This window comes from Rhinoderma darwinii, chromosome 2 (genome assembly GCF_050947455.1).
Source record: "Rhinoderma darwinii isolate aRhiDar2 chromosome 2, aRhiDar2.hap1, whole genome shotgun sequence".
NCBI classification, from domain to species: Eukaryota; Metazoa; Chordata; class Amphibia; order Anura; family Rhinodermatidae; genus Rhinoderma; species Rhinoderma darwinii.
In genome coordinates, this window is record NC_134688.1 from 18,020,795 (window position 1) to 18,037,833 (window position 17,039).

The 17,039-nt window shown below is 44.3% G+C and overlaps 1 protein-coding gene across 2 annotated transcripts in view; it reads left to right on the plus strand.

Annotated features, from left to right (window-relative positions):
* Nucleotides 1-6,577: 6,577 nt before the first annotated feature.
* Nucleotides 6,578-17,039, plus strand: part of EED (embryonic ectoderm development) — a 39,496-nt gene continuing 29,034 nt past the window's right edge. For both annotated transcript variants that reach the window (XM_075851422.1, XM_075851423.1), the window contains exons 1-4: nt 6,578-6,722; nt 12,560-12,712; nt 14,457-14,549; nt 14,663-14,728. In XM_075851422.1, the coding sequence (XP_075707537.1) occupies nt 6,618-6,722; nt 12,560-12,712; nt 14,457-14,549; nt 14,663-14,728 (417 nt within the window). In that variant the 5' untranslated portion in view covers nt 6,578-6,617. The remainder of the gene's footprint in view (nt 6,723-12,559; nt 12,713-14,456; nt 14,550-14,662; nt 14,729-17,039) is intronic.

Genomic DNA, 17,039 nt, shown 5'->3' on the forward strand with positions numbered 1-17,039 from the left:
ATATCCGATTTTAAGATCTCGGCATGTGAACTTGAAAATAGGTTTCGGCGTCGAGGATATCCAAGACAGGTTTTAAAGGAGGCGTATCAGAACGCACTAGGCAGAAATCGGGATGATTTACTCAACCCGAAACCAAAGAAAGTGGAGGAGGAAACAGCTAGATTCATTGGCACTTTTGACTCGGCCAATGTGGAGGTTCGGTGTATTCTACAACGTTATTGGGGTATTCTGCAAGCGGATCCCGATATTGGTGACCTTGTGGGACAGTTCTCCCTGATTACTTATAGACGTGGACGGAATGTGAAAGATCGGCTAGTGCACAGCCATCTAAATACTCAGGAACCAGTTGGTACTTGGTTAAATCAGAGTTTAAAGGGTAGCTACAGATGCGGGTCCTGTAAGGCTTGTGCGTCAATATTTTGTAGCAGTAAATTTACCAGCACCACCACTGGGAAGAGCTTTGAAAATTGGTCCTACATTAATTGCAAAACAATGGGTTTGGTGTACCTGATCACCTGCGATTGTAAAATGCAATATGTAGGGAAAACAATACGAGAATTCAGAAGGAGGATCAGGGAGCATATTGGCGACATTAGGCGACAAGTGGATACCTCAGTGTCCCGCCATGTCTGGGAGCATCATAAAGGTGACTCCTCGTGTCTCAAATTTCAAGGGGTGGAATGCATTAGACAGACAATGAGAGGCGGTGATTTAGATAGGAGGATCATGCAAAAAGAAGCGCAATGGATCCACCGTCTACAGACCATCTGTCCCCAAGGTCTAAATGAGCAGATCTCCTATGCGTGTTTCCTGTAGAATTTACATCTAGAAGACCTACTCCCGTGTATGGCTGTATCCGCTTTCTATTCAATGCCGTTTGCTGGTATGTTGGTCATACTCTGACTGATGGCTGGTTGGTAGGCTCTGCAATTTTGCCACTGTTATTGCGGTTTGGTACCGGACACTGAATGTCTCGGGCATGGAATAGCTACAGTTCGTGCTTTATGGGCTGGTCCGGGTTCTCCGTTTGACCCCGTTTTGCGTTAACAGATTGTTTTGTACTTGGATCGCAAGGATCTTTTATCACAAAGGTATTCCATCAAATATAGATAATCAATATCTGACTATGTTCAGGATGCAGTTGGTGTGTTTATGTGGTTGTTTGTTTTTGTGCTGAGACGCATGTGTTTTGCGGTATTGGATCGTTTATGGTAGAGTGTATCCGCCTCTAGATCTCCATGGCAACACAGGACGCTGTGGCGTCCGTAACAGAGCTGATTGGTGGCCAGTAAGGAGGCTCGGCATTCACCCTGCAACGTCATTCCCTTGACGTGGTCACTGCGGGTTGGTGCGGGGCCTAAGCTACGTCAGCACAGTGGGTGGGCCTGGACCTGTCAAATAGATCGGAACTTCACCGGCGCGTGTGCGGCCAAGGCATTAGTGTCGTACACGCGCCGGGAGGTTTTGAATAAGCACACAATCGTGCTAGCCGGCTGAATTAACAGTGAAATCAAACACAATACCGAATTGAATCGATAATCCCTGATGATGTGTCACTTATTTATGTGGCACTGAAACGCGTTGGATTGTCTGTCAGTCAGTGAGGTGTGTCAGTAGAATATATCGTGAGGGGTGAGGTGGTGTCTGGTGTTTGCAACTATACTATCACATCAGCACACCTCTCCTTATTACTGACCACCTTATCTGAGCCTGTTTATATTGTTACTTGGGGCTAAGATGGCTCATTTTAATGAAACAACTTAATAAAATTAATTTTAATCGTTCTATCTTCAGGCAGTAAAATTGTTAATTTACGGAACGGAATACTTTATCAGTGTGTATATTACCTCTGTATCCTTAAATCGATGGATGAGTGGACAGGGCACATGCCATTCAATTGCCTATGCTCTATCCTTACTCACACAGAGCTTCTGGCATCTGATTGGCTATTCGATCTGCCAATCTACCTAAAAGCTCTGTTATAGGCCATTACAAATGTCAATCATAGATGGCCAATAAAAGACGTCTGTTTACACGGCGTCCCCGCCCCTAGAAGAAGCGGATACATTCGGCGAAACGCGTGTCTGGTCGAGCCCAGGCATTAGGTAGGGACAGTTTCCATTGAGGGATGCTTTCAGTGACCGGACTGACAGTGCAGCCCAGCGGAGCGGCATCTACACCAGCCGCTTACATTGGACTATTCACCTCCTGTCAGCGTCTTCTCCACTCGGTTCACTGAACACAGTGACCGGACCTGCAGTTTTACTCAGGATACGTCACACCATTGAGTGCTTAATTATGTCTGTCTATATCCCTCAAATCCCACTCGACTAATTTCAAATATAGTTTCTTCCAATATTGGAACTCCAGTTATCCAGTGGGTTGTATCTTAATATATAGGGTGACCTTATGGGACCGCTCACCCAATCCCTCCATGGTATAATATACCTTTACAGCCGGGCTAATTTCACATCAACAGATCTCACACTTCCTGCCCTTATGTCCCGTCCCGTCCCGTCCCCCCCCCATCTCAACTGACTGACCTAAGTGAATCACATTAGGGCAACGTTTACCAGAAGTGGTCTGATCTCAATTATTCACTTTTTAGGTTGGCTAAAAAATAGGGGTGTGAGATTAAACTCCATCACTCTTGAGTTCCTTTTCTCCATAACAGAATTTGTCCAGGATTCATTCATATTCACAAAAATGACCAATCGGTAGTGATTGCACATACAATGGTTTGATGTACAGAAATCTAACTTGGCTGTGGACGGAGCCTTTATTTATAGGTTCATGCTTTCACTTAATACACATTAACCAATCAGATGATGCCAAGTACATATAGGCATACACCCAAATATACTTCCATATAAGGTAATGACTTAGTTTGGAATGCCAGATGATGTCATCTTTACCCTATCTTAGATGAGAGGCAATACATTCATTTAAGAGAAGATTAAAAACATATCTAATACATATCTCAAACAATATAATGAAGTAATTTTGATAATATTAATACAAATAAATCTAACAGGTATTAGATTTATTACTCTGACAGGGGATACCCAACCTACACTTCCCAGGGTTACCCATTTTTCCCTATGTACTCTTTTATATACATACCCAATAAAGGTTATATTTGATTCTAATGTTATACCGACGATCCTCTCTTCCCCACACATTTTGTTTGACTATATTCAGGCTATTGCTTAGCAACCGAGGTCGCAGGCAGAGGATGACAACGCTGGATCTCCATGCTCATTGAAATTGGGTATTTAAGTATTTATATGGACACCGGCTCTTCTGATTCCAGTGGCCGGCTATGGCCTGTTTCACACAAGCCTAAGATTGGCGCATTTGCCTTGCAGTTGGGCCTTTAACACATATATAAATGCGTTACGGACGAGTGCTGGTCATGGTTCTGTGCCGGATAGATCTTTCATTGTTTCAGCGGCAGGAACGCGGCTGTTATACACAGCCCTGATCGCACGGCACCGATGGGTTAGAGGGTTATTCCCAACTTAGACATTTATAGCATATCCACAAGATATGCCGTAAATGTCTGATAGATGCGGGTCCCAGCTTTGGGAATTGCACCTATATCAAGAACAATGGTCACCCGTTTGCACCGGTATGGCGGCTGCGAGCTGACTATTCCAGGCGGGGACTAGTGGAGGAGGGGCCGGATCTCTCTATTCTGTTATATGAAAGTTACGGAAAATGCAGAACAGCGCTTACTAGACTATTTCCGTAATTCCCACTGAACAGAATGGAGAAAGCTGAACGCAGTGGCCCTCTCTCCACTAGTCGCCAACTACAATCTGGGCAACCAGGCAAAAGGGAGGTCAGGTGACCACTGCTCTTGATATAGGTGCGGGTCCCAGCTCTATCAGTTGGGAATACCACTTTAACATGGCAGCCAGGGGCCTAACAAAGGCTCACAGATCTGCCACAAGCATCTGCCTATTAGGCCCTGAAAGACAAATAATGCTTTACAATACTGCAAAGGAACAGTGGAGTCGTTTTCCGTAGCAACCAATCAGGTTCGAGTTCTCATTTTTCAGAGGCGCTTTTGAAAATAAAAGAAGCAATCTAATTGGTTGCTATGGGCAACTACTCCACTTTTCAATTGCACCAGTTTTTACAAATCTCCCCCTCTGGGCCTCATTTATCAAAACGGTCTAACAGAAAAACTGCTGTCCATGGCAACCAATCACAGTTGAGCTTTCATTTTTCAAGAGCACTAACAGAGATATGAAAGGTGTGCTCTGATTGGTTGCTATGGGCAATCTCCATATTAAAGCATTATAGAAGCGATCACATAATCGCAGCTTCAAATCCCCTGGTGGGACAAAGAAAAAGCTAAATTAAGTTTAATTTAAAAAAAAAAAATCCCCCAAAAAAGAAATTAACCCTTTTTTTCATAAAAATATATATATTTTTTTTAAAAGTTCACCATAAAAAAACATGAACATGAACAGATTTTCTTTGTAGTTAATGAGGAAATAAACGCAAATTCCATATTAACAGACACCTTTGGAAAATCCTGTGCTTCATAGACCTGGAATGATCAGGGTCTATGTGCAGTTTATAGTGGAATGAACACGTATTCCATAGAAATAGATGTGTAATCATTTTCCATATAGAAAAAGGGAGGAAACCTCCAGCTCACCGGTCTGCGCCTCCAACAGTATCGCTCGGATCCCCGCGACGGCCCGCGGTGTAAATGGCAAAGTAGAAGAAAGGATGATCCAGCGCTCATAGTAGTTTAAAAGGGAAAAGCAAGTCCCATGTTTATTGAAAAAATCGTTAAAATCGAAAGGGAGACGCAGTCCCAAGGCAGGAGTAGTCAGGGTATATACCCAAGCCTACGCGTTTCGAACGCAGTCTGCGTTCTTAGTTCCTCTTTTGCCATGACTAAGAACGCAGACTGCGTTCGAAACGCGTAGGCTTGGGTATATACCCTGACTACTCCTGCCTTGGGACTGCGTCTCCCTTTCGATTTTAACGATTTTTTCAATAAACATGGGACTTGCTTTTCCCTTTTAAACTACTATGAGCGCTGGATCATCCTTTCTTCTACTGTGTAATCATTTTCCTGTGCTTGATAGACCTGGACTAACTATTATATATGTAGAGTTATTTGGAATGAACACATAGTTCTAATAAACAGGAGCCACTGGATCCGTGAACTTAGTTTTGGTCTGATAGTTCTTTATTGATATACACTGTCACCATATTTATGGTCTTAGCTTTGTTCTTTTGTGAAAAAAAGTTTTCTCATCTAACTATCTTATCTCAGTGCACATCCCAATGTTCTATGCTGGCCTTTGGTACAGAATGTGCAGATTATAAGCGCCCTGTCTCCTACATAATGTGATTGGCGCTGTAATGTAGATAACAACAATGGTTTTTATTTTGAAAAACTGTCATTTTTTAGCAAGTTATGAGCAATTTTGGATTTATGCTAATTACTTTCTTAATAGTCAACCGGTGTTTTTAATTTTGACCAAGTGGGCGTTGTAAAGAGAAGTGTATGAGGCTGACCAATCAGTGACCAATCAGTGACCAATCAGCGTCACACACTTCTCTTCATTCCAGCCCAGCTTTTCACTGCACAGCATGATCTTGCAAGATCACGTTGTGCTGTCACTTACTCCCACAGTAACTTTACTGCAGTGTCTTGAGAGTGAATAGACATCACCTCCAGCCAGGATGCGATGTCTATTCACAATCCCGACACTTAGGTAAAGTTTCTGTGGGATTTACAGCAGAGCGTGATCAGACTATGTAGGAGATAGGGCACTTATAATCTGCACATTCTGTACCAAAGGCCAGCATAGAACATTGGGATGTGCACTGAGATAAGATAATTAGATGGAAAAAAGAACAAAGCTAAGACCATAAATATGGTGACAGTGTATATCAATAAAGAACTATCAGACCAAAACTAAGTTCACGGATCCAGTGGCTCCTGTTTATTAGAACTATGTGTTCATTCCAAATAACTCTACATATATAATAGTTAGTCCAGGTCTATCAAGCACAGGAAAATGATTACACATCTGTTTCTATGGAATACGTGTTCATTCCACTATAAACTGCACATATACCCTGATCATTCCAGGTCTATGAAGCACAGGAAACATTTTTACACATCTGTTGCTATGGAATTTGTTTTTATTTTCTCATTAACTACAAAGAAAATCTGTTCATTCCATGTTTTCGAAACATTATATCTTTTTTTTTTTTGTATTTTCGCCCATTACTAATATTGTTTATTCTTTTTCTTCATTCTTTTTGTTATGTCCCCGCAGTGTGAACACACCCTTAAAAAATGTTTTAAATGCGTCAACATGTTACATGTACCCTAAAATGGTAATTGCAGGTTTGCCCTCTAGGAGCCTGGGAAAGCTGTATCACAACACCTCCGGGAGCTTAGATTACCCATGTTCTATATATAGGTGTAATGGACTCGTCCAAGAAAATAGGTTACCCTTCACACTGGTAAACGGGGGGGGGTTCTAAGTTACGCATGCGCAAAGGCTGCGGATAAGCTCAGTCACATGCTCACAGCGCCGGCGCATGTGGGTGACGTCACGCCGGGGCGCTGGAAGATGTCTGACGCTTCCGGTCGTGCGGCGGGAAACGAGATGCCGGCCAAGAAGCAGAAGCTGAGCAGCGATGAGAACAGTAACCCGGAGCTGTCTGGTGATGAAAATGTGAGAAAGGCGGGCGGAGTGAGAGAGGGTCATACTTAGGGGGAAGCGGGCAGCTGATCATGGCTGTTGGGGGTCCTATCGCTGCAGAAGATGCTGCCCGCTATCGTCTCACAGCAGCTTCCAGGGGGAACTACAAGTCCCAGCATGCCTCGTTCTAGCCCTTCATCCACCGGGCGCGCTCGGGCCTTCTGCGACTTGTAGTTCCTCGTGACTTTGTAGAACTACAAGTCTCATGTTTTACTGTCTGAACCATTGCAGGCTGAATCTCTGGAAGATTTATCATGTGTATTATAAAGGTTCTAGGCATGCAAAGAAGAATGATTCTGTAAACTGACAGCAAGCAGAGATACTGAATATCTGGAATGTAGAGAAAATTAAAAAGTTGCAGCTGAATGAAGAGTGACTCTGGACACGGGCCCCATGATGGGAGTCTTGACACTTGTCATATAAACAAACTGCTGTGAATTGTGGGAAAAGTCCCTTTAAATGGGTCGTCTCCGATAACAATCAATAGACCCTATGAGGACATCTAATGTCATGTATTACCCCCACCTCACCCGCCTGTGTCGCTCATTTATTTTAATGGCCGCCTATAATGCTACATCTGATGTATGGCCGGGCTGCGCTGCGGCTGTTGCCGGGGGTTACAGTGCCGGACCCTCCTGATCCCCGGGGCGGCTGTCCTATCAGAATGGGTTATCTCAATATTTTTTATAATGAAAAGTTTTGCAACTTTCTGATACTAAGTCGTTTCAGTTCCTTACCGGTTTCAAGAGCTCTGATTGCTCTCAGTAAATGGAAACATTCAAAGGTTGAAAAAGTTGTACTGCCCTGATGTTTCTCAGCTGAGATTTCGCTACCGTTGTATCCAGTCCTTTCGTTTGTATCCATCTGCAGAGTGTTGGTTATTGGTGCAGCCATGACTGGTGCCCCCCCCCCCGATGTCTTGGTTGGGGCCCCCCACCTGGTCTAGGCTATGGTCAGATGACTCTCTGAAGGGTGGACATTTATAGATCCAGTCATGTGACCCCTCCTGTTGCTGTGGATTGGTTGAGAGACATAACAGAGAATCTTGTACTTATAAAGTCGTTTTTGTTACATTTTATAAGGTTTTTGCTCACAGGAATTTTGTAGGTTTTTTTGTTCTTGTAGTTTTGTAATTTGGAAAGTGACGTTTGTCGTTGTTCCGTGACGTGGACACGGGTTCTTCTTATAATCGTACGTTTTACAGGTTTAGGAGATGACTAGTGTCATTACTCGTGTATGAAGATGTCACCAGGACAAATGTACGTTATTCTGGAGTGGTATGATGTGGGGGAGGGGAGGGGAATTCACGGGGCAGGGACATGTGGTTTCCTTATGATGAGACTCGCTTTTCTTCTTCCATTGAAGTCTTGAGCTGATGTACAAGTTTCAGGGTCAGTGAAGACGTGCGGGGGGGGCACATGTGCGTAGATAGTCATCAGAACATGGAGATAAAGGGGTTTTCCGCTTTCTATTAAGTATTACTACGTCTGGGCTTCCGATGACTTCCCGACCGCTCAGCGCTCTACCGTTCTTCCGGACGAATGCCCCTCCTGACCGGTTCGCTGAACGGCGCGTCATCAAAGACGCCTGTCCGGTGCGTTATCCCAGCAAAGAATCCCTCTTTGAACCACGCATGCCCCGTACAGTGAGCCTCCATCCTGGCGCACAGCATTCTCTGAGAGAACAAGTGCATGCTGGGAGTGGAACCAGAAGCCGTCCTAGACGTAACGGAGCGATGTCAATACGGTGCGGGATGACGCCAAATTATGTTTTTATGACAGAAATTACTTGAAAAGTAAAAAAATATCTATTTGGGGGTTTTATGGAGTTGGAATAATGGAGGCTGAAAATAAATGTAAAAAACTATCAGATCTCCGAGAACCCCTTTAACATTTTTTGTGTGTTAGTATTCGGGTGGGTTTTTCGCAAGGGAGAATTCGCCGCATCACATCAGCAAAGTGGATGAGATTTGAACAAATCTCCTCCGCACGCTGCGTTGGGGTGTGTTCACACGTTTACTAAAAAAAGTCTGACAATACGGAGCAGTTTTCAAGAGATAACCGCTGATTTTCAGCCGTTTTTTGGCAACTCGCGGTTTTCACTTTTTTGCGGCCGTTTTTGGAGCTGTTTTTCCATCGTCGATGAAACACCGCTCCAAAAACGGCTCAGGAAGGGCGTTTTTTAACAACGGTTTTTCAAAACTGCCGCGTAAAAAAATGGCCCATCAGAACAGAACGCCGTTTTTCCCAATGGGCAGATGTTTAGAGGCGTTATTCTTCCAAACTTTTTCGGCCGTTTATGGCTCGAAAAACGACCAAAAATAAGCCGTGTGAACGTACCCTTAATGATGAGCAGAAAAAACGTCCATAAATTGACCTGCGGTGCGTCTTTTTTTTTTTTTTTAATCCGCCGCATGTCAATTTATGTTGCGGAATCACTGCTTTGCAAATGGTGTGATTTTTGCGGCAGAAAAGCTGTGATTCTGCCGCAAGTATCGCAACTCGGAAAGAAAAAAAGTATATACTTACCTGTAGTCATGGCGACGCATCCCTCTGACATCCTGCAGCCCAAACTCCTGGGATAACGTTTCATCCCATGTGACCACTGCAGCCAATCACAGGCTGGAGGGTGTCAAAGGGACGGCTCGCCATAACTACAGGTAAGTATGAGGTATTTTTTATTTTTTCTAACAAATTTGTTAGGATTTTTCAGCCGGTATTCCCTGCAGGGTCCAGGGTGGATACAACTTTGTGCTCCCGGGTGCCACGCGCTACAGTAGTAAAAACTATGAATGAAAACAGAAAAGTACCACGTGCTTTTCTGTTTGTAAACCTAAAAACAGAGCGTCATAATGATGGCGGCTGCGCGAAAATCACACAGCCACACATCATATGCTGATGACACACGGACCTTTTGCGCGCGCAAGACGCACACGCTCGTGTGAATCCGGCCTAACACTGGTGACCTGGTTTATGATCCTGGCTGGACGTGTTGGGTGTTTGCAGATGGTGGATGGATCTCAAGCTGTAGAGAAATTGGGGCACCAAATAATCCTTCAGCAATTCCTTTTAAGGGCTTATTCAGACGAACGGGATATACGTCCGTGCAACGCACGTGATTTTCACGCGCGTCGCACGGACCTATGTTAGTCTATGGGGCCGTGCAGACAGTTGCGTGATTTTTACGCTGCGTGAGTCCGCTGCGAAAAAGTCACGACATATCCGTTCTTTGGGCGTATTTCGCGCTTCACGCACCCATTGAAGTCAATGGGTGCGTGAAAAGCACACATGCCACACGGAAGCACTTCCGTGGGACCAGCGTGATTCGCGCAATAGCTGTGAAAAGGATGAATGAAAACACCACGTGCTTTTCTGTTTACAAACATCCAAACGGAGTGTCATAATGATGGCATCATACGGGGCTGACACACGCAGCTGTTAAGTGCCTTTTGCGTGCCCAAAACGCACACGCTCGTGTGAATCCGGCCTAAATCTTATTTCTTCGTGCTGATGAACGTATGAAAAACCGCTGTATAACTGGCACGGAGACTTAGTATTTGTGTGCATGAAGTCGGTCGTACACATGAGAATTGTTAGCGCCGCTGTCTTTCCCGTCTTCAATTCACGTAAGTGACCGTAAGCCGCATTCACACTTGCAGTTTTTCTCTATTATTAAAACCAAAGTCAGAACTGGATCCAAAAGGAGGAGAGCTGTAAAGAGAAGACTGATGGTCGCCTTTGTGTGAACCGAAAACTTTTTTTTTTTTCCAGCCGTGGATACCTTAAAGAGCAGTATTGGTCTTTCCTGTTCCCTTGTGTTTGGCTTAAAAAATGGCATCAAAAACCGCATGTGTGAATTCAGCCTAAGAAGGCCACGTTTGCACTGATTTTCTACAGGCGACTAAAACTTGAATTTCTGCCATGGATTGGTCTAGGGCTCTGGACATGAGTTAGACCTCTTGTAATTCAATGAAGGAAATTTGTGGCAATAACTAAAATGTTTTTTTTTCTTGTGTGTGTGTGTATGGTGGGATAAAATATCTCGTTCGCCTGCATTTCCGGTGGTGCGTGCGCGTGGGTGCGTATGTTACAGTGTGTGTGTGCGTATGTTACAGTGTGTGTGTGCGTATGTTACAGTGTGTGTGTGCGTATGTTACAGTGTGTGTGTGTGCGTATGTTACAGTGTGTGTGTGTGCGTATGTTACAGTGTGTGCGTGCGTATGTTACAGTGTGTGCGTGCGTATGTTACAGTGTGTGCGTGCGTATGTTACAGTGTGTGTGTGCGTATGTTACAGTGTGTGTGTGTGCGTATGTTACAGTGTGTGTGTGCGTATGTTACAGTGTGTGTGTGTGTGTGTGTGTGCGTATGTTACAGTGTGTGCGTGCACACACGCGCGCGCATATTTATGTTATGGTGACGCAACACCGTTTTTTCTTTTAGAAACAAATTGTCTTTATTTTGCAAAAATAGCAAAACATAAGATTTAGATTGGGTCTCTCCGTCAGCGTGCTGACCCGCCGTATAGTGTTAACCTTTCATTTTTACTGCGAGATGAAGGGTGTAAAAGTCTCGGGGTTTGTTCACACGACCCTATTTTCGGCCGTTTTTCAGGCCATAAACCCCCCTGAAAAAACTGCAAAAAATGCGGTGGTTGATCGCCTACAAACATCTGCCCATTGATTTCAATGGGAAAAATGACGTTCCGTTCCCACGGGGCGTTTTTTATACGCCCCTTATTATTAACGGCCACGTAAAAAGTGCATGTCACTTCTTGGGCCGTTCTTGGAGCCGCTTTTTCATTGACTCTATAGAAAAACCGCTCCAAAAACATGAGTTGCGTCAAAAACTGCTGAAAATCAGGGGCTGTTTTCCCTTGAAAGCCGCTCCGTATTTTCAGCCGTTTGTTTTTTTTTAAGCGTGTGAACATGACCTTATAGTACATTGTGTTACATTAAATGGTGCCATTAAAGAATACAACTCGTCCTGCAAAACACTCGTCCTGCATGGCTGTGTAGACAAATACAAAAAGATTGGGCTCATACGTCCGTCAGCCTTTAAGGCCCTGTTCACACTGAGTTTTTTTGCTGCAAAAAATGGCTGAAATATATTTCAATGGGAGGTGGAGGCGTTTTATTTTTACGCTTGCGGTAAAAAGAAGCGACATGCCCTATCTTAAGGCGTTTTCCGCCTCAGAACCCCCATTAAAATCAATGGGAGACGGAAATAAGCGTGATTTTTGCCTCGTTTTCCAGCAAAAATTGCTTGCGGTTATTCCATCTTTCTGTTGAGATAGCTTAAAAAGCGACAAAGATCGCGGCAGAAAACGCGTGTGGTGCAAAACCACTTTAAAAAAACCGGAGCTCATTTTTCCAGGCAGAATTTTCTGCCTGCAAAAAACTCAGTGTGAACATACCCTAAGCCTATGCGTCAGAGCGTTTAATAGCTTTTCAGGACGTATCTGTTACATGGATGCAATAAGTCTACACAGACACCCCAAAATCTTGTAGAAATTCTTCCCAGAAGAGTGGAAGATGTTTTACTGCAAAGGGGGAACCAACTCCACATTAATGCCGATGGATTTGGAACGGGACGTGGTAAAAGCTCCAGCAGTTGTGATGTGTAGGTGTCCCAATACTTTTGTCCATACAGTATACGATCAGATAGACACCAGGATTGTCCCTGTGGGGAATGACATTTCTTCGCCTTCCTACACCGACATCTGCTGGTCCTCGTGATAAACCCGCTTGTCGCGCAGCCTCGTCACTTGTGCGTTACAGACGCCGTGTTTTGAGCTGTTTCTCTACCTGCAGGATGACACCGTCAGTATAGAAAGCGGCACCAACACAGAACGGCCAGATACACCCACTAATACTGCAAATGCCCCAGGGAGGAAGAGTTGGGGCAAAGGGAAATGGAGATCGAAGAAGTGTAAATACTCGTTCAAATGTGTGAACAGCTTAAAGGTGAGTGCTGGAATACTGAGGGGTCTCATGAGTATCAATATGTGGGGGTGATGGGTCGTCCTCTACCAAACTGATTTACTACAGATCGCTGCTTATAAAGGGTAACTAAACTTTCCAAAAACTTCTGACATGTCCTAGTGACATGTCAGAAGTTTGGATTGGTGGGGGTCGGAGCACGGAGACCCCCATAGATCGCTAGAACGCAGCGGCAGAAGCTCCCGTGTGAGCGCTGAGCTGCTTGATTTCTGATCGGCTTTTCTTGGACAGCCGATGTAACGGTGTACGGACTCAATCAAAAGCCTATGCATCCGAACACCGCTACATAAAGCTGATCAGAAACAAAGCGGCTCAGCTCACCCAAGCGCTTCTGCCGCTTCGTTCTAGCGATTGGTGTTGGGCTCAGTGCTCGGACCCCCACCAATCAAGACTTCTGACATGCTACTATGACATGTCAATTTTGTTGAAGATTTAGTTACCCTTTAAAGACTATGTATACCTCTACAGGGCATTTAAAAAAAAAAAAATGTTTTATTTTTTAGTAGGTCAGTCATTGTGTTTGGTATAACTTTATAAGGCTCCTTACAGGCTCAGTTAGGGGCCTCCGTCGCAGATCCGGCAGGGTTTTCCGGAGACAATAGTGCAGCATGCTGCGCTGTTGTCTGGTAAAGTCACGGACACCCCGATGGAAAGCCAACAAAACCTATTAAGGTCAATGGGTTCCGTCAGCAACCGGCGGTGTCCGTTGTGCCCTTATTCCCTTGTTCTGCTTCTCTGACGGAGCAGCACAACGTAGGTGTGAACAGAGCCTTAGTAGCTTTTATTAAAAAATAGTATTACTTGTTGAGATACAGCTGCTCTGTATTCTCTATACAGAGCAGCTGTATAGTTCGTTATTACCTGAATCAGTCTGTCCCGCGGACCTGACGAGTTCAGTTTCAGCGGGTCCTGGGTTATTTAGATGTGTGTGATTACATTGTATTCAGGTAAAAGCGAACAACACAGCTGCTCTGTGTAGAGAATACAGAGCAGCTGTATCTCAAAAAGTAAAACAATTTTTTTTTAAAAACCTATAGTTACACCAAACGCACTGACTAAGCTGATTATTTAAAAAAATAATTACAAAAATTCCCTGCAAATGTGTACATAAGAGATCATCATCTACAAGGGAAATGTTGAAGAGTTGTCCTCACATTGCAGACCCTTTCTGCCACCACTAGGGGGAGATCACTGCTTATTATTGATTTTAATGGAAGCTGTAAGACTCTCTATGCAGTGAGCTCCCCCTAGTGGCAGCTGCAGGAAGATGGAATATTTTTCATGTTGCACTATGGAGGTGTGAGGAGAATTTGGAGCTTTTTATGTATAAAAAAATATTTTTTTAAATTAAAGAGCCCCGACCTTTATAATAATTCTGGACCTATTTATTAAATCAAATGATATTCTAGATCCACTTGAATGCCCGAGACCACCACTAACCCCTGTAATATCCTAAACCATATAATATTACAGTACATGGATGTTCTAACCACTAAAGCACCATAGCCCTCTGGGAATATTCCATATTAACCCATACCTTGTATAATGTATATCAATTAGTTTTTCACCTTAGACACTATAATAGTGTATTTATAAATGGGTTTTATAAACCAGACCACCCACTTTAATAGTATATCCTGCTACTTGTTTGGGGGAGCTCTTGGGAGTCCTGATGGTTTACCTTTACTAATATCTGTTTCTTCTGCAGGAAGACCACAGCCAGCCGCTGTTTGGAGTGCAATTCAACTGGCACAGTAAGGAGGGCGATCCTTTGGTGTTTGCGACTGTCGGCAGTAACCGGGTAAGTGATGGGGGACTTGTAGTTTGCCTGTCGTCTCTGATTAGATTGCTGGTGAGCGCCGGTGACCTCAGAATTGACTGATTGAGCCTCTCACAGTCTCCTCTTCCTTGCAGGTCACACTGTACGAATGTCATTCACAAGGAGAAATCCGATTGCTGCAGTCGTACGTGGACGCTGATGTATCCTTGACATGTGATTTGTAATGTTTTAGCTTCCGAAGGTCACCGCTAGTGAAATGTAGTCTTTTTAGGTCTCCTGCACACGTAGCGGTTTTCCATCTTATCCACGTGCTGCAGAAAATTTTCCGCATGCAATCCGATTTTTAAATACGCAGCATACTTCTTCTGTTCTGGATGTTCACAGCGCATTTCGCCCTTTTTGATTATAGGAGAGGTGAAATGCGTAGCAAAGTCTGCACATGACCAGTGCCGATTGTGCTGTGGAAACTGTAACAAACCCTGTACTTGTGTGGATAGACAAAGGGCCAACTACACACACTGCAGATTTTATCCTTCCTGCAGAAAGAACCCCATCCAGATGAAAGGGAACTTCAGTGGCAGAAATTTCTGCAACAAAATCTGCACTTTGTGCACAGGGCCTTAAGGTGGGGGTCTCTGCCTGTATTAGTTGTGTCCAAATGCTGCGCCCTGTGTAAACGCTGACCATGCCATGACATTTTGACTCGCAATATAAAAAATAAAAACTTGAGTTAGGGATGTACGATGCATCGAAGCTTCGATACTGTTTCGATGCCGCGCACCCTCAAATGGTTCGATACCGTTATTTCATGCTTTTCGATACTAAGTTGCGCCGCCGCACAGCTCCGTATTGTAACACATGAATGTATGAGAGCGGGGCTGCGGCTGTGTGATACAGCTATTGCCCCAATCCGGAGTCCTGACAAGTGCGCGCCGTCAGCATGTGGTGATGCGACCAGCGCTGCACTGATGAGCGGCGGCACTGAAGACAGAACATGGCGGGCGCACTGCAAAACACCCCCATGTTCTGTCTTCAGTGCCTGCGTTCATTAGTGCAGCGCCAGCCGCTTCACCTCATGCTGACCGCGCGCACACTTGTCAGAAACCTCATCTCCGCCGCTATTCCCCTGTAAGCTGTGATCAAAGCTGATGGCAGCATTCAAGGGGAAAATGACAAGGGGGGTATGCCCCTTGGATTGCGTCACAGGGATTCCCTGTGACGCTATTGAGGGACATACCATATATGGGCAGACAGCACAGAATCCATTAAAGGACCCCAGGGCTGTCTGACCATATTTCCTGTTAGGGCATACTGAGGTATGTCCTAACAGCTGCCTGTGTACTATCAGTATATAGATATATGCCAGTACAATAAACTTTAAAAATAAAGTAATGTTAAATAAAAAAATTCCACATACTCATTTTTTACAATAAACATTAAAATAAGTCACAATACATAAAATATACACATATTCGGTATCGGCGCGGCCGTAATAACCTGCACAACAAATTTTTTTTTTGCGTCATTTATGATGTGTACGCTGTAAAAAAAAAAAAAAAAAAAAAGCTGCTTTCTGTCACTTATTAATGCGAGGTGCGATGATGAATTTAACCTCCATGTGCCTCACATTAATATTCATTAACCCCATCATGTACCTTACATATTAACCCAATGTTGTCTGGATGGGGTTAATTACCATTAGGCTGGGTTCACACGACCATGTTACGTCCGTAATGTACGGAACGTATTTCGGCCGCAAGTCCCAGACCGAACACACTGCAGGGAGCCGGGCTCCTAGCATCATAGTTATGTACGATGCTAGGAGTCCCTGCCTCGCTGCGGGACAACTGTCCCGTACTGTAATCATGTTTTCAGTACGGGACAGTAGTTCCACCGAGAGGCAGGGACTCCTAGCGTTGTACATAACTATGATTCTAGGAGCCCGGCTCCCTGCACTGTGTTCGGTCCGGGTCTTCCGGCCGAAATACGTTCCGTCCATTACGGACGTAACATGCTCGTGTGAACCCAGCCTTAATGTCAGGCACATTCAAAATTCATCACACCTCGCGCCTCACATCCGAAAATGGAGGAACTTTTATTTTTTTATTACTGTTGGCAAAGTATCGTTTTGGTATCAAAAATCGCAATTCTACACGAAGTATCGGTATCGAAGTCCAAATTCTGGTATCGTGACAACTATATTTTGAATATACTTTTAAAATTTGGCAGTCACTTATCTATGGATGACGTCATCGAGGCAGCCAGCGAACGGCAGCTGCAATCATGTAAACGGGCACAATGCTGTATGGCACATTGTCCAACGATGTCAGGGGATGGGGAACATGGTGACTAGCGACACAGAAACCGCATATATATATATATATATAATGTATTTTTTATTTGTGTTACATTCATATTAAGGGTCATTTTATATGGGGCATGAAGACGAGCGCCGATCAACAAGGAGCAATGATTGGTTATGTGTGGGGATGAGCCAACGTTCGTCCCCAT